This window comes from Leptosomus discolor, chromosome 5 (genome assembly GCF_034619465.1).
Source record: "Leptosomus discolor isolate bLepDis1 chromosome 5, bLepDis1.hap2, whole genome shotgun sequence".
Taxonomy (NCBI): domain Eukaryota; kingdom Metazoa; phylum Chordata; class Aves; order Leptosomiformes; family Leptosomidae; genus Leptosomus; species Leptosomus discolor.
In genome coordinates, this window is record NC_141395.1 from 60550193 (window position 1) to 60569083 (window position 18891).

The 18891-nt window shown below is 34.6% G+C and overlaps 1 protein-coding gene across 39 annotated transcripts in view; it reads left to right on the forward strand.

The window, feature by feature from the left end:
- Positions 1-18891, forward strand: part of RIMS2 (regulating synaptic membrane exocytosis 2) — a 478829-nt gene that overhangs the window by 310660 nt on the left and 149278 nt on the right. For 26 of the 39 annotated variants that reach the window (XM_086465565.1, XM_086465576.1, XM_086465572.1 and 23 more), the window contains 2 exons: positions 220-376; positions 4638-4754. In XM_086465565.1, the coding sequence (XP_086321691.1) occupies positions 220-376; positions 4638-4754 (274 nt within the window). Of the gene's footprint in view, positions 1-219; positions 377-4637; positions 4755-16038; positions 16105-18891 lie in introns of all 39 variants that reach the window. The other 13 variants (XM_086465566.1, XM_086465578.1, XM_086465574.1 and 10 more) reach the window with 1 other exon arrangement.

Genomic DNA, 18891 nt, shown 5'->3' on the forward strand with positions numbered 1-18891 from the left:
CTATACTTTCGAAGTATAACTATAGGAACTATAGGTGTACTTAAGTATGACAAGAATCAACTCTACATATGTGTTTTTTATTACAAAAAACAAGAAGATGAAGTGGTAACATTCTTGATTGAATTCCATCTTTTATCATGCTTCTAATTACTACAGATATGGTAGGAAACGAAAAAAAATGCAATTTCAGGTTCATTGAATATTTGCATTTCTTTTTAGATTATCGGCATAATGGGAGAGATCTTCAAAGTTCAACGCTATCAGTGCCAGAACAAGTTATGTCATCTAATCATTGCTCTCGATCAGGGTCCCCTCACCGTGGAGATAGTATAGGACGGACTAGATCGTGGTCTCCCAGTGTCCCTCCCCCACAAAGGTAAACTTATTTAACTATGCAGATATATAAATTTAAGTGGTATTGATGCTGTAACAATACTGGAAAGAATCTCCAGACTTTCAAAATGGCAATGAATTAGTCAGATCTTATGAAATTCTGTAAAGCAAATGGTGGTTTTTTTCTTACATTTTACTGATATGCAAAAAGTCACCTAATTTTGTCTTATTTTTTTCATCAAAAATAGTACCTTCCAATCCAAAGAAAGAAAAATATTTCTCTGAGTTTTCATTTTCGATAACTATTGAGAAGGTGCCATGTTTTATAGCATGTGATAAATTGATATTTTTTAGCATTCCTTTGTCAGTAGCGGTTTACAACCCTTTTGTCTGTATAATATTAAGGTTCTGGGAGAGCCATACTTCCGCCTGTGTTAGCTTTCTTTCTACCATTTTTTTCCAAACTTTTAAAGCATCAAGAATAAGTTGACACACAGAAAATTTTATACTGAAAAAATGTCAACTCCTGAGCTCAGAAGGCCTCTGCTAACTATTTATCTTGTGAAATAAAGATCAGGCCATTTCTTCCAAAATCTAGCCATTTTGGATCATGACTACTACTTGATTGAATATGCTGTTTAAACCAAATTTAAGAATTTTCCTGCATGGATAATCTTCCTTAAGAGGAAGCAGAAGGACACAAGTAAAGGGGGATGAAGCCTGTTTTCCAGCATTTTTGTCACTATGTATGGGTAGGTTTCCAGCTGGTGTAATTCAGCTGGAATAAAAGGGGAAGTTATTTTCTTTGCCCATCAGGTTCACAATTCCCATTTAATACTGAAGATATGGTATCCAATATTTCCTGTCAGGTACATGTGTCTATCCCTTTCTTCTACAGCCATTCTGATTCTCTTGTGTTCTGCTTTCCTTTCTCTCATCTTTGTTCTTTTTGTTAGCTTAAAATTTTCTTGACTTCATATTCTCTTACTTACGTGTTTACTTACCACTTCCTCTGACAGATACAGACTAAATTATATCTTTTTGCATTAATGAGGTATTAGGATCCCAAATTATCTCGTATCACAGTCTGCTAACAGGCAGAAACTAAGTTTCTACTTGAAATCTAAAACCATATGTAAGTACAAACTGACTTTAAATAAGACATAAACAGTAGACACAGAGGGGCCTATTCTGACTTCTACTTTACTCATTTCAGTCTGAGTAATTACCTGTGCTAAATATCCTGGGGTTATTTGTCTTGGATATAGACTTTAATGTGAGAAAAATCTCATTGTATGTGTGTGCGTGTTTGAGTTTTCATGTGTGCGTGCATGCTGTGTGCATTTTGGGCAGAATTTTCACCAAGAGAGTAATTAACACTTGTCTAACACCACTGAAAAACCTTATTTTAATTTTCTTCTAGTTTTGCATTTTTTAGATGTATGAAATGTTTCGTTCTTCCTGATTTTCCTAAGCTAAATTGTTAAATATAATTTTGAACTCACAGAGAAAAATGTTTCAAATGTTTCCTACAATGTCACAATCAAATGCATTATTTATGTAATATTTCCCTGCCCACACCCCAAATCATTTCTTTGAGGACTTGTTGAGCCCAGAGAACTGGGTTGCCAGAACTTGAGAGTTTGTAGAAAAGAAGCATAATCCTTGGGTTACAGAAATGTCTTTTTTAATTCTAATGAAAATCCAGGTGTGCTTGGCAAAGCTACAAACATTATTACTCACATTTACAGCAGGTTTAGTTGAGTTTGTTATATGTGTGCTGCTACAGATATGTCCTAACTGCAGTAAACATGCTGCACTCCCAGAGATCTCCCAATTACTGACTGATGCCTCCAGTTCAAGTTGCTGTTATATCTTAGAAGCCATTTTGAAGTCCTCAGTCCTTCTGCTGGATTTTGTTAATAAACTTCACCAAAGCCATATTGCATAGTAGCTGACAAGAAATTATTACTGCTCTCGTAATGTTTTCAGGTAATATATGTAATGGTCTGTTATCCTTTTTGTAGATCAGAATGGAGTTTAGACTGTGGCAGGAATTGAATAACATGATGCTTGGCTTTTTCTAAGACTGCATTTGAAAAATCAAGATGAAAGTGACTATAGAAAGTGGCTAGGCTGAAATGGTGTGGTAAATCTAGTAGGATGCACATTATTCTCTATCATCACCACCTGCAATTACACCTTTTCACTTGCTTACCTGTTATTTGGTTGCTCCATATGTGTTCTGTCAACTGCAAGAAAGTTCTAAAGGAGTGAAGACATTTGTTATGAAAGCAACTTTTCTTATAGAACAAGTTTCATTGGAGACAGTATGTAATTTTCTGTTAAATAGTAAATCTGGCTGACAAAGGCATCCTTAGCAGAATGAAAAAGCACTGAAATAGTAGTAACACTTTGAAGTAGAACAAATACAGTTCTGTAGGATGTTAAAAAGCAGCATGAAGTCAGAATCTGATATAACACAGAAATTTAAAGAGGAAATTATTTAGAACAATAAGCCAATAACACAATCTTATTGAACATGATTTGAGCAGGCAGGATGCTACTGAGTTTTCAGAACTAAGGCTTATAATCAGAGTTTAGGCAGGAGTTTTGATTGTGTGGGCAGTTAGTAAAGGTCAGATCTTTGGGAAGTTTTGCAAAGAAATGACAGCTTGAGAAAGCTTAAATATTTAAGCCAAAAGAAGATACTAATAAAATAAGACAATAATATTATAGATAGAAAAAAAACACCCAAGATTTTTTTTTTTCTGGAAACCTGAATAAAAAGAGAGACCCTGAGGAAAAGGGCAAGATAGACATTAGAATTCAGAAAGGAGGAGTGAGAATTGATTGTTGGGAAAAGTAAAATACTTAACAAAAAACAGCAGAGGAGCCCTGTAAATGTCCATTTTAGAGAACAAATATACATGAAAGGCACCAGTGACAGGATAAAGACTATACTGGATGTTCTGTCCTTTTGGAATAAATAAGGGACTTAAAACACACATAGAGAAGTCGCAGGAGAGAATTGTAGAGTAGAAGGTAGAAGAATTATACGCACTTTTAATACGGCAAATACAAAGTTTACTAGCCAAGATAAACTTTATATTTGGCTACATAAAAACCAGAGTGGAGAAGTGCTTTATGAGAAATGAAGTAGAGCTGAAGACAAACGTTTACGTGTAGTGCAATATCTTCCTAGCACTTATATGCAGAAATAAACACCAGCATGGCAGCAGCAGTGAAGGATATGCATACGGGTTAACACGAACCAAGGCCTGGCAAATGACAAAGGGTAAGGATGACAGGTACCAAAAGAGCTGAAAAAGTGACATGGAAGCACACAGGAACTGAATGGTATAAAAAAGAAAAAAAAAAAAAAAAATTGTGCCCACATTAGGGAAGACTGCAGGAAATGACAGGAGGCAGAAGAATTTGTTGGTCTAAAATTTTAATTTCTGCGGAGGGAAGCATGCAAACTGTTATTTTCAAATCGATACAAAGCAATTACATTTTGATTATCCGATATTTTTTACAGTTAACTATTGTATTTCTATCTTTCTATTCTTGTGGATTTGTTTTACAGACCAGAAAGAGTCAAGTTAGTATCAGTAGATGTTCATTGTTAAACTGAGTAAAGCTTTGGTCTCAAATAGTACAAAACTGTAAAAGCGATTGGTGCTCTTTGATGAAGCCTGCAGTATGTGTGCCACTTATACCTAATTAAACAGTTCTGTCTTTTTCAGATTCTGTGCTAGTGAGATTACAGAATAAGGTTTCCAGTGTAAAACAACCATCTGTTATTTAATTCAGATGATGATGCTTTCAGCAGGCTGTACTCTACCATAACAGCCAGCAGTCCTCACCGCATGTTACTACAGCTTACATCTTTATAGTACAGCCGAACTGAAGAGCTCATGGAAAATTCTTTACAGTGTATGTTTCAGCTAGAAAGCAAATTTTCCTTGAAGGTGCTACTCTGGAAAGACAAATAAAATTTTGTCCAAAATCAACCTTTTTAATAAAAAAAAAAATAAAATTATCCTCTAATTTCCAGAAGAAACAAACATTGAAACAAAAGAAAAAACCCTATCCCGAGCATGGACTCAGCACCTTTTTCTGTAGGAGAACTTTTTTTTACCATGAGATTTAAAATTATGTGACAGTAAAATCGTATGAAAGACAGGTTGGCTAATACACCTCATTACCACCATGTTTGCTAATAATTGTCTGTGGAAACCAGTGAGGGGATTTGGTCCAGACGCACCCATAACTCAGAATCTGATGTCTTTTATCCTTAGTCGGAATGTGGATCAGGGACCACGAGGGACTCGATCTACTCCTGCGCATTACAATACCCTGAACCGAATGGATAGACACCGTGCTATAGATGACCACTACTCCCCGGACAGAGAGAGGTAAATATGTGACTGGAATTAGAATCAGCTGTAGCCTACACTCATCAACGTGAATTACTTCAGCATGGTAACTCACTAAAGTAAATAGCAAAATTGCTTACCTAATCCCACAGATAAGTATTTCCCTAATAATCTATCCATTGGTTAAATGATATACATTAAAAAATGTATGGTACACGCAAGGCTGACAAAACTGCCAAGCTAGTGTATCTTTGCCAAGAGGGAATCTGAAAAATCTGTGAGATATTGTACAATATAAAAGACAAAGAGCTTAATTGTCCTTTTTTAATAAAAATATTTCTGTGTGCTATATTAATAAATTCTTTAAGTGCTGAATATATTTTTAAAAATCTAACAGTAGATTTGGTCATTTTTGCTGCTGAATAGAGAGGCATGAAAATAGATAATTTCAGCTCAGTATTAATGTAATGTTCCCATCGGATACAGTGTAATCCACAGACATAACAAAAGTATATTCTAGCACTGTGTTTGTCTTTTCTCAACTTTATGAGCCATTTTTTTTTGGACGGGGTGGGGGGTGGCACGGGGGAAAGACAATGTGTGTTATGGCAATGTGTTATAGAATGAAATTGGGGTCTTTGGCCCATCTTACCAAGACTAATGTTTTGATTAATGGAACTTCCCAAAGAGTGAGCAGAGCTGTAGAAATCTCTATGAATTTTAATGATGTAAAAAAAGAATTGCAGGCAATAGTTGGCTAATGTAGTTTATTTTGATGAATTGTGGTAGTGCCTTTGTGACATTAAAAGAAATCTTGGTCTTTCCCATGTCATTTTCTTCAGGTCAGAAAATCAAAAGAAAAAGCATATTTTACCTTTAATTTTTAAAATCTTCCAACTTCTTACACCAAGCTGAAAACCTGCACATTATAACCAGAGTGACATGATTGCTAGATATTGTCCTAATTTATAATTGTATATAGCAAGGAGTAATACAGATATATTTTATAACGTTATTGAGTGCTGTGTGACTAGTATTTGAAGTTAATACTTTTACAGATGATTATTACAGGTTATTCCTCAAGTGACATCACTTGTTGCTAACTGGAATACAAAGAATTTAAGAAAACCATGGCTTTTTGTTAGCAATATTGAACAGAAAAGGTGAATATGTCTTAAATGACATTAATGTCGTGGTCAATTATTGTAAGGAATGTAAGACAAAAATCTCAGAAAAAAAAAAAATTATAATTAATTGCTTCTAATTAGGTAAGTTAGAAAAAAGGGTACCAAAAGGAAAAAAAGGAAACACATCTATTCAAGGGTTTCGTAATTGAATTTGGACAAAAAAGACAAATGGGGAAAAAATTCAAGATATTGAATAGCAAACAAATATTTATCATCCAGAACGAATATAATAGATCATAGGTGAATCTTTTTTTTTTTGCATTAAACTATTTAGTATTTCTATTTAAATTATAGAAAAGAAGAATGCTATTTAGTTGGCTGAAGAGGCTATCTGATTTTCACGCAGAAGGCAGTAACTTAAGGATTCCAATTTGTTTCCTTAAAAGAAAAGAAAAGAAGAGAATGCTTTTGGGGTACTATTATGTTGATTTTTTTAGACCAGTCATCCTTGAAATAGGATCTAAATGTGTCCTTAGAGCCTGTATATGCCTTATGGGATGCTCCTGGGTTTGTTCACTGTGCGAGTTGCTTGCTGCCTCCCAGATAAATGCATAGCAGTGAAAGGTGGCTTGTAGTACAGCCCCACAATCTCCCCGTCACTTCAGTCAAAAAATCCCTATTGGACTGGCTTGGCTTAGAGAACGAAAATTGGTTTTTTAGACTATGTCAGAAAAACAAGGTCAGAAAGTTGTTGATGATGAGATTATTGAATTTTAACACAACCATTCCAGATTGATAGATATTTGCTTGTTAGGTGTGCTCTGAGTCTCTGGACACAGGTTTATATGTCGTTTGTACTTTCCAAAACACACAGAGTTCTCCTATTTGTACATGGTGAGTGGTTGCCTGTATAATCAGACTGTTGACTAGTTATACCTCTATTGCAGCATACAGTTTCAGAAGCATATTGGTTTTGGGCAACACTCAGGAGATTAGAAAAAGTCTATTCCCAAACATTTATTGTGTTTTATATTCTTTGTTAGTTTGACAGTGGTTTTATGAATGGAAAGATTATTAGACTTCAGATTTTGTTAGTGAATATTTGTGATACTCTCTGTGTTACATAACAAAAAACAATGATGTGTACACAAGCCCCTAAAGTAACTCGTTAATGGTATTGATTCTGGAAACTGCCGGAACTGCAGGCAGTTTGGAGAAGTGGAAAAATGGAACCTTTGTATAGGTTTATAATCTCTCTACTTGTCAGCTTTGTTTTGTTCCACACTTACCTCTGAAAAAAAAATCACACTTTGCTTTCCTACATCTCTGATGGTGTGTTGTTTCCATGGTCCATTTATACTTTGGAGCTGCTTGCAAAAAAGGAACTTTAAAAAGTAACTTCTTGTAGACGTGCTCTGTTACTAAGTTAAAATATGACTGAGAATATGAGTAAGAAAATTCTTTCCTTCCTTTTCTAGATAATTCAACATAAAGTTCTCTAAGGTATATGGTACTAAGGAGTTAGTTGAAACCATATACAAAAATGTCTAATGACCTCAAGTCTAATGGTAATGTAAACGTTCCTTCAAAACTGAATGCAGTTAGAAGTGAAAATCAAATTATTTTTAAAAAATCTGAAAGACATAGTTTTTGGTATATAATTTGAGATAATTTAAAATTCGAACACCAAGCCTTTAAATATGTCAAATGTTGCTGTTAAATCATATACTGATTTTGGTTCACAGGGTAAAGTTACAGTTAAAATTTGTATCTGTTGCTGTATTATCAAATATGTCAGAATTATACTGTGTATACTGGCAACTCAAAGTGGGAAACAAAATTAATTTGTTACCTATATATTTAATATGGACGTACTAGTCAATTTTTGTCAAAATTCAAGGAGTTTTTTTGGAAGTACCTACCCCCTTTTAAGAAATAGCCTAAATTTGTAATGGAAAGAAATATGGATGGTTATGACCTAATACAGCCCCAAGTTTCGTAAGATCTATTATCTGTAATGGGATAACCTTGTAAACCTTTTAATAAACTCCCTAAAGCAGATTTACTTCCCTTCAGAAACTGAAAGTAAACTGCCAAGAAAATGTTGGAAACAGCCAGATTTGACCTCAGTTTTATATTTAAGCTAGCAATATAATTAATAATTAAAGGAACAATGCAAGAATCTTAGCGTAGTTCTAAAAAGAAGACATCAACCAAAGTGTATCTGTGTATTACTTTCTGAAAGGTGTATCAGCAGTTAACAACAAGCACAAAGATAATGTAAGGAAATTGTACTCAGTCCCACATCCCTAACTAGCTTAGATACTATTTAGCAACTATTAATCTGACTGTATTCTTTATCCTAAATGTGCTCTCCCTGAGGCATGAAATTACTGGTGGTGATTTTAGCATAGATATAGTACGTGAGAGCATTCAGAGAACACCTAACTCAAATAGTCATATAGTGCAAACGTATGGGAAAACTCCTAAAGTATAAATGTTTTTCTACTAGGCACTTACAGGAGAACAAGAGAGAAAAAGCAAGTTTTGGGTCCACTATCCCTTCATCAGGACTATTGCACAGTTTCCATTTTAAACAACAAAAGTTTTATCTACTGTGTTGAACTAATGGTGTAGTCATAGCCATATTATTTAAAGAAATACTCTCCTTTATCATTAAATCACTTCAAAGATGGTATCTTGATATGCTGGGACTAGCATGACTATCACGCCACTATTACTGAGAGGTGGTTTCATTCGCACACTTAAATACAGACTTTCTGTTGAACACTTTGTTTGTTTCATGCTGTTGAAAGTTTTTTTAAAACGTCTTAAAGTAAATGCCAAAATACATGCCAAAATTCTGGTAAATATAATCAAGCCAGGGAAGACCAAAATAATTCACTACATGAGTCTGCTGTGTGTTAGATAAGATGCCATTTTCCATTATTTAACACAAAATTAAATGTGGCCAAGAGCAATATAGTTTCTACATTTCTAAAAGTCATCTTATACTGGCAGTTGCTTTATCTGTAAGTAGCAGGCTCCTAATCCAACATTGTTAATAGCTAGGTGCCAGATTAGGTCAAACTAGAAAAAGAGTTTTTTGAGACTTTGCACCATAGTAAAAATCAGAAAACTTAGCAGATAATTATTTTTCATGTTCTTTATTAAATACTCAGCTGGATAATATATAAATAAGTAGTCATTTATTATTTAGTTAATTTTTTACAGTACAAACACTTAAATGTATATTACAGATACAAAGATATTGTAGAGTATAAAGGGTACCTAATGCTTAATGTGTAAATTCTGGGATAATATTTTCAATTCTTGGTTGTGCATGTCATATGGGTACATCCCCATGTGTGGTTATACAATGTCATTGTTTCTTTGCTTTTTCAAATACCCAGTAAACTAAAAGAAATGCATTGCTGAAAATTTGCTTATAGCTACGTTATAAAATGTATGCATCGACTTAAATCTCAATAATTTCAGTGTTTCTTTAAGTTCTTTTTCTTCTTTCAAAATTTTACTATGTGCATTAATAGTATATTGCACTTCCTAATTATTTTGTATACCTACATCTACAATTGCAAGTAAAAAACATGCTAGAGATTGTATTAGTAGGGATTCCTATAAGTAAGACTGTCTTACACTTTCCATTAACAGATTCAGTTTTCAGTTACTCGTGATGCTGATAAATACAATTTCCTCTCCCAGGGCTCTCACTCATGAGCCCTAATGGATGTAACTGGCGAAGGGATTGCAGTCTGAGCACGCTGCCGTGCTTTAGTCTTGCAGCAAGGATGGCAGAGAGGAGACTGTTTTCTCTTTAGTTGCTGTTATTTATAGTGGTCACATTGACAGTGAAACTGTAATTATCTGCACCACCCACCTGGTGCCTCTGTGCATCTGCTGAAGGAAGGTAACCTCCAACAGAGGGGTGGAGTAGGAATGTGGCAAGAGATGTGCAGTCTTGCAGCTGTAGCATTGTTACATCTGTAAGGATTCATGATTCAGAAACTTTGAGCTGAATAATAAAAAAAAAAAAAGTCATGGATACATTCCTCCAAATAAAATGCACATACAAAAGGCCCATGTTAAAAATAATGCAGTTCTGATAAAAGACTTCAGTGCTATGCCCTTCGGAATCGGAACTTAAAATACATTATGGGGAGCACTGTCATAATGTGATACTGATTTTCTTGTTGAAAGTCATCTTGATTGAATATGTGTCAGTTCACAAATGCTCTGTTGATAATTCCTGTTGTTTCACAGCTGAAGTCTTCAAACTGTGAATTACAATCAGAATATTTCTAGGATTATTTTGTCCCAGGAGATAAACAGGAATTTCTATACAATTGATGTGGCAAAAAGCGTCCATACAATTATCAGGGGGTAAAGAAAATTCATTCTCTCCTTTAAAAAAAAACCCTAAAATATTAAATAAAACTATTCTGTTAATCTTTTCTATGAAATGTAGCAGAAGAAACTGTATAAGCAATGTTTTATTCTTGAATGGCATTTGCCATTTTCTAAAGGTTGAGAGCTTGACTTCACATTTTATCTATGTAGTTTTTAGGTGTTACTTCCCAGGTGTTTATGAAGCAATGTGGAAAACATTCTACCGCAGAGCACATCACCTCCTGCTTTGTTCAGATAAGAATCTAAACTTTTAGAACTGTATCATTGGCCTCATTTGTTTGGAAAAAGTAACTAGTTGTAGCGGTTGCTTAGCATCATTGGAATGAGAAAGTTGCTAGTAGAAAGCATAGCACACCTTTTCCTTGAAGCCACATCATTCTATTTGTTCCAGCCTCCTCTTCCCTTGAGCAATTCTGCACTCAGTCTTGCAGCCCTAGCTTGATCCCAGGCTCAGTTTTTTTACTTCATTCCTTCCCATGATACTTACCCTATATTTCATATGCCAGCCCTCTCTCTTTTCCCTTCTACCACTTTCAGTGACTCTTTTTCTCCTCTGCCACTTTCAACGGTCCTTTTTCCCTTAAATTTCTTATGAATTGACCCATCTATTTCTTACTCTGCAGTCTGATTAAGCTAATTCCTGGGTTTTTTCATGTTGCTAGATTTCCAGAAAATTGTAACTTGAAGAGTTTGGGAGTATTTGGTTAAAGGCAAATCATACCAGTAAAAAAAAAAGAAATTATTTTTTAGCAGTCTTGATAATTTCATACTTGTCATACATTTAGTTTGCAGTTCCATTTGATAAAGTGTAAAAGAGCGTTACTAAAAATGGAGGATAGCAGTGTTGCCAATGATACAATGCATTAATTGAATTACAATCAGATAATACTCTGGAAAATGCTGACTATCAGAAGAGATAAACAATAATAGGATGATAGAAGTTTCTTGTGTCAACTGAGTTTGATTCATGCAGGCTCTAACAGTGGAACAGAAAGTCTTGTTTTGGGTTCAGAAATATTTATGGATATTCCAATAAGGACAAGATTGTCAGGATGTAATAGTACCCCAATACTTCATCCTTTCCACAGAAATACTTGTGAATCAAATTCCCACTCTAATAGGGAAGCTGGAATGTTAAGCAAATTGGGGCACTTGGTCACAAAGAATGAAAATTGAAAGGAATAAATTATCTTCTAATGCCTCATCTTTACTGTTGAATAAAATATCCCAGGCAGTGAAGAACAGGTTAAACTCCACTTGCACAGTAAGAAGATCAGAAAGGTATGCCATGGGTGGTTCAAGTGAGGCACTTTGTGTATGTGTGTGTGTTTTCAAGAGTGCTTCTGAGATTGTTCTGGTACATCAAGCCTGATCCTGGATACTAAGTACTTCCAGTTAGGCAATCTAATTGGTCACTGAAACACTGATCTCTGTTTTGTTACCCTGATGGTTCAGTGAATTTTTATGAAGGTGTAAGGAAATGGAGAAAAAGATGAGGGATATCAGAAAATTTTAAATCTTTGTTTTCTGTTCACTTTAAAAAAGGAAAGTTGTCATGTTTGCCTAGATGTCTGGAATCTTCTTGTCAGAATAGTGGAAATCTGTTTTCACCTGATGCTGGGGTGTGTGTAGGGGGGGTGGAGACGTGTGTGTGTGTGTGTAAAAATCTGCTGTATCTAAACCTTGTCCATGTCTCCACAGTCTTCTGAGCATTCTCATCTACATGTGCATCTGAGATCATGATTTTCATGAACAGCTCAAAAGACATGTTTATTTTAGATGCAGATCTGGAACATTTCTGGAGTTCTTTTGCAGTTAGGCAATACAAAGCTTAATGATTTTACTACATTATGATTTTAATGTTTTAGACTGGCTGTTAGCCAAATGAAAGTTGCGTGTGTTTCAGTTTTGGATAGTGATAATTAGGTATGTCATAGGCATTTTTGGTGTTATGTTGTTAACGTATTTATAAAAACATAAAGAATTTATTTTAAGCTAAATACATAAAGTATTAATAATAAAGAAACAAGTAGTGGCCTGTTGACTGGATGCTCCGAAGGTAGATGGCATTTAAGCCTTTTGCTCTGCATGTTGTAATACATAAAGCGCAGAAAAATATGCTTCCTCCTAATGTGAATACTATCATATTTTGACCTTTGTGGTGTCCGTCAGTCTCTTTTCCATACAGATATGGCAATCACCTTTCCTTTCTTTTTTACTAACCATGTATATTTTATGGAAAATATTACTGTAATTCAACAGAAACCATTTCTGGACAAAGAGACACATGCTTACATGAATAATATCTCTAATTATTATTGTTATATAGTTAGAGATATTATGAAAATGCACAAATGTTAGGTTATATATTCTTGATTTATGATGAATGCCTTATACTCTAATAAGTTACTGTGTTGATTCATGTAGAGAACTGATTTTTCTTCTTAATGAATTCAGACATAATCTCTTTTTTTATGTTGCACTTATAAGAACATTTTATAGTGAGTTATTATCTGTTATGAATTAGATAGCGTGGATAACATGAGGTCTAAAGGAAAGGTATGAATAGCCAGTAATGCCAGAGGATCAGGTCAAGTATAAGCTAAAGCTTACCTCACTTCTTTATATATATCAAGCAGAGTTCTGGGTGATGAGGAAGCATGTTTTAAACTTGTTAAAAGTTATAACATATCAAACTGTATAAGTGGCTGTATCTAAATGCCAGCTTACTTTGATTCGGAATTCTTGAATTAAAAAAAAAAACAAAACAACTGCCCACCCTTACCACGGGGCCACTAAGTCTGGAAGCACTTCACCACATAATTAATGTTTAATGGAAAAAACAGTATGGACATCATCTTTACATTCCCACACACCATAACTCAGTTACCCCTAGTGATGATTAACCAAAACGCCTATATCTTTTGCAAATTTTCTGCCTTCATCATCTTTTTCAGGAATTAATAAATATATTAAGCATTGTTGCACCTAATACAGAAAGTTAAATTATTGGTTTTATATTTTTCTTGTCAGAAAGAAATTCTTAATTTCCTGTGTCTTTGCATATGGAGAACCAAGCCTAATGTTTACATAATCTTCAAGCCACCTTGTCAAAATATAAATGCTGTGAAAGTCAAAAAACCCCCCAAAACCCAAAAACCACCAAAAAAACCCCTGGGGCTGTTTAGCCTGGGGAAGAAGGAAGAGGAGGCTGAGGGGGAGACCTTATCACTCTCTACAACTGCCTGAAAGGTGTTGTAGTGAGGTGGGGGTCAGTCTCTTCTCCCAGGTAGCAAGCGATAGGACAAGAGGAAATGGCCTCAAGTCGTGTAGAGGAGGTTTAGGTTGGTCATTAGGAAAAATCTCTTTACTGAAAGAGTGACCAAACACTGGAACAGGCTGCCCAGGGAAGTGGTGGATTCACCATCCCTGGAGATGTTCAAAAAACATGTAGATGTAGCGCTTCAGTACATGGTTTAGTCGCCATGGTGGTTTTAAGTTGATGGCTGGACTTGATGATCTTAGAGGTTTTTTCCACCCTAATGATTCTATGATTCTGTGGTTCTACATTCACAAGTAAAAGTCTCAGAACTTGACAAGAATGCTAGAGCTCTGAGTTTCTAGAATTATTAGGGCAAAACTTGGTACCAGAGGTTAGGCACTTAAAATAGTTCAGTGGGGATCTGAAAAGTAGTTAGGACTCAAATCCTAAGCAGAATGTTAACTGATGGTATTTCATTCACTTACAAGTAAGCAAAGGGAACAGTCTTACGGACAGTAAGTTAAGCTGCTTGCAAATAGCAATTACATTCCCATGAAGTTCATGTTCTGAAACACACGGGTCTGCTTGAAGTTCTAGTTTTTTATAAAACTTTTCTCTTTAGAAACTGTTTGAACATACTGTATTTATTGATGTCATGTTTTTGAAAGATTATCAAGAAAACTTGTTAACAATTCACTGGAGGGATAAAAGGGGAAGTGAAAGTGAATTGTTAACATTAAAATGTCATCTACCAACTGGAAACACTTCGTTGGTTATAATACTAATGTAATATTTGCAAGAGTTTTGTGGTGTTAATTCCAGGATTGCAACTAAATAATTTAAGGGCATACTCATGTGGATATAGCCTGGGAATGTCACCATGTAGTGATGAGAATAAGCTGGTATGCAGTTGTCTGCCATCATCACACACATCATAGCTGCTGTGGGGTGGACTCCTACATTTTTATTTGATTGTTCTTCCTGTGGGAGTGCATATATTCTGAAGAAAATTTTAAGAACATGATGGAATTATTTCATAATGCTTCTTGGCAGCATGCTGACTGCCAGGCTGTTATGGGCAGACTGCTTTTGGTACTCAGGTCTGTGCATTAGTTTAAGAACTCTAACACTTTTTGCAGCCTGCAGTGTAGCTCTGTGATTCTTTTCTGAATTGTTAGTCCTTCTTAGGGTGTCGTCTTCAAATTTTCATGTCAGATTGGACCCCTGCTGAATTGTGTACGGCTTCTCATTCTTGTAACAAACTGCAAAGTTTAAATAGCTTAATCTGGGTCTTAGGTGAGAAGCTTTTTACATTTGTGGCTGTACTTTTGCATTTATTTGATAAGAGGTGGGTGCAAAGATCTCTTGTACTATATATAATTAATCTAATATGCTTATAAGAACTATTTACATGTAGTTGATGATACATTTTATCCACATACAAAAAAGGCAAAGATAGTAAATGTAGGTAATATAGTTACCTGTAACAATGTGTTTGATTACTAGAAAATCATTAATTATAAGCAAATTAAGATATGAGAAATAAAAGTGGAGGCTAAACATGAGATTTTCCATGTTTCTTGTGAAATCAGTTTACACTCCGAGTGTGGACTTTCGTGATTAGACATTCCTTTAAAATAACCCAACTGCAAAAGAGCTGTAGACCAGGGACTCCTTTGCATTCTAATAATACCTTGTAAATCAGAAGAAAAAAACTATTTTCAAGACCATTTCTCCTGTACGGTGTGCATGTATTTATACTAAAAGAGAAATAACATTCTTCTGGTTTTGATAATTGGAAAATATCTAGTGCTGTAAAAAAATATAAGTATATATAAAATATATAAATTTTGACATATTTTCAAAATACAGACAAAACATAAATATCTTGGGTTTATTATTTTGAAATATGTGCATTTGTTTTTTGGCACATTCTGTTACAGATGTTGTATGTCTTTGTTAATTATTTAAATAATAACAAGGCTTTTATTTAAATTCATCTTTTGTCACAATAGGATCAATATTAGGAAAACAGACTCAGAAATGGGAAAGCTCTGGAGCTAGCTATGTGGGGACAGATTTCCCAGTGGTGGTGGCCTTTCAGACAGACTAGATAAACCCTTGGCCAAAGATTTTTTTCATAATGAAGTTAACACTGCCTTTAAGGAAGGGAACAGGCCATCTGACTTCCTGAGATTGCTTTCAGACAGAGGTTTACACATTTTTTCCTCCTAGCTGAAATAATGTAGAAAATCCCAGATTTTAGCTGTCTGCTTGATCCATAGTCTCCCACTGGCTTCTCAGAATAAATGTGTGAATCATCTAGATAATTTTGCCTTTAGAACTATATATCAGATTTCTAATTTTGTTAATAATTTCAGTGCTCTATACAATGCCTTTGTAGTTCCTGTATTCTCAGATTTTTATGTCTTGTTGTGTAACGTGTATCACTCCTTCTCCATCTTATTGTCTCACATTTGTATTTTTCTTTCTGCCATCTACTCAGTCATTATGTTACTTTACCTCGTTCCCGGCACACCCAGTCCACAGATCACCATTACAGAGATGCAAGGTATATGTTTTCCTCTGTGTGACTCTGTGTGGATAATGCATGTACTTCTATGTACCTACATGTCCACTTCTGTTTGTATTAATCTGTGTATAGTGGTAGAAAAATTAGAGATGTTGAGTTAATAGCATTAACTTTCTTACTGTAGTGTGTAGACAAACACTGGGTAATTCTTCATATGTTTCACTTTAAAAATATTTTTTCACTGCTGATAGTAAGTAATTGGTAGTCCATGAAGATGATGTATATTTACATCATTCTGATGTCTTTTAAAAAGTCAATAAAGAAAATGATTTAAATCAACAAACACAAATACCTGCTAATATTGTGATTTTTCATATACAGAATGTCATACATGTATGGCTATGTTGAAAGTTATGGTAGATAAAACTGGAGTGGAGTGTAATACCTTTCTCACAGTCTTAGCTGCAGGCCAATACACCTTAATTTTTAAAAGTAGTTTTGCAAAATTCACCAAAGTTCCAGCTGAGTTTTGTTCCAGTCTTTTGTTCTGTTGCTGACATTGCTTGTTTTTCATGTTGTTTTGTCCTCATTTCATCTTTGTGTTGCTTTTCATTGTGTTCACCCTTTATGTTTTGGCAGCCAGGATCACACAATGTATCCTCTGTTTTGCGAAGATGCAATCAGATTACTTCGCTCCCGTAAGATGTGCCGTACCTATTCTGAGGGTGCTTACTATGATCTTGAGAGGTATAATTGATGTGGAGCATATTGTTAGCTCTGCCACTTATGCTTTGACAGTACTGTGTTTGGTTTCCAAACTGAGACTGTGATCTATGTATTAAGTGATAAATACATACCGTGAAGATGTTATATAATATTCTGTGAGTATGTGTGCATCTAAAACTAACTACTCAGGGCTATGGGCAAATCCCAAGAGAAGCTGAATAGCTTTATAGAAGTCAGTTTCATAAATTAGGTTATATGGATATTATATTTAAATACCTTTGTATAACCCTTATTTTTGCTGGAGTTTCCCAAAGTGATTATTATTCTCTTTCAAATAATGAGGAAAAGCCTATCTACTTCAAAGTATACAGAAATAGAGTCTTTCTGAAATCTCATACTTTGCTTAACTGAAAAATAGAGTGAAAAGGAAAAGTATAAGCTTATGTTGTAGATATTTGTATAGTGCTCTTTCTGTGATTTGTGAGTACTTGTATACGTTCACAATACCTGAGTGCGATTACAGAACATCAGAGTTCCTATTTATATATGAAATATATGGCAGAGTTGAGCCTATAATAATTTCTATGGAATAATTATACTTGAAATACAATGGCTTTTAAGAGATGTAAGAAGACATGCTGATGTAGTACTGTTTTTATGATATTTTCAGAAGTATTGCAAAACAGGAAAAAGTCTACATGGTAGTGTGTGAACAGAAAAAAAGGCCATAAATCTGATAAACTGTGAGCTGATAAAAAGGAATTGTTGACCTCAGATCTCAAATAGCAAATATAATGGCTGATACGGCTTTTGCTTTAGAAGGGGGGCCATGTAAAATTTTCCGTAACAAGAACTAAAGAACTTTTGCTATATTAACTTCATGGCTGCCCTCTGGATATGAGTCCCTCTGAGAAGGTCATTAAGGTTTTCTCTGGATGCAGATCATGTATAACCATATTTTAGTAAGTGTAAAACTACTTTTTGATGTAGAAACAAAATAGACAGTTTTATAGTATCATAGAAGTATTCCTTCCCATGAAATACTGCTTTTTAAAAATTCTCCGAAGCTATAGTATAGTAGACATTGTAACTTTTAGAACTCAGTTAAACATTTGTTTTTAAATTATGCTGGTTTACATGAAACAATATTAAGAAAGTGTGCAAACAGTTCAGTCTCATTGGAGAGGAATTTTTCATTTGTGTTCTGAAAATATGTGATGAAATGTGTCACATGTATGCTATTTCAATAGTTAGTCTTTATATATTGTTTTTTTGCCTTAAATCCTCACATTTGCATTAGTTTATGTGGACCTCTTTCAGGTTGCTGTTTGTCTCTAACTGTTCAGATACTGTTGAAAGCTGCTCTTATCAAATTGTCTTAGTTTGAGGATCTTGACTTGCAAATCTAAGTCTTTGTTTCTACAGAAATTAATTTCCCCAAAATAATGTAAAATCAGTGAAAATAAAGGGCAAAACTGACAGTACTGCATAAAGATGAAAAAGCTAGGATTTAAGCAGTGAGATGGAGTATATCTTTTCCAGGGCTTATTGAAAAGAAGGCTATTAAAGCTTATTCCTCCTAGGGTCAGAAAGGAAAATCTGATGTGAAGTGGAATATCTCTAGCTCACTGTTAGAACAGTATCTTGAGATTCTTTTGGCCTAGGAGCTGATCCTGGATTCTCTGGTCCTCTTGAATCCGGGCTGCCTGTGAGTAACGTTAGTGTTCAAGTTATGCGAGTCATCTTACCAGATATGAACTACTCTCAGTACCTCATAGCCACAATAATTTTTTCTGGTTTTTCATCCTTTTTGTCCTTCCATATTCTGATTGCAGTTCTCTAGGTATTTAAGGACCATTTAAAGCATAATCTTTATCCAGTTCTTCTTTGTCCATTGAAAAAACACTAACTAATTTCCTCTTCCTTATTTTATTTATTGGAACTATATGAAATGTTACTTTTAAAACAGTATTTCCTCGTTTCTCTTTACACTTTTTCCCGTTTAGTGCTTGTTTTAAATTACATTATTTTTGTAGGTCAAGGTGTTAGTCCTGTCTTCTTAATTCCATCTGCTTAATCAATGTCACGTTGATATTAAGC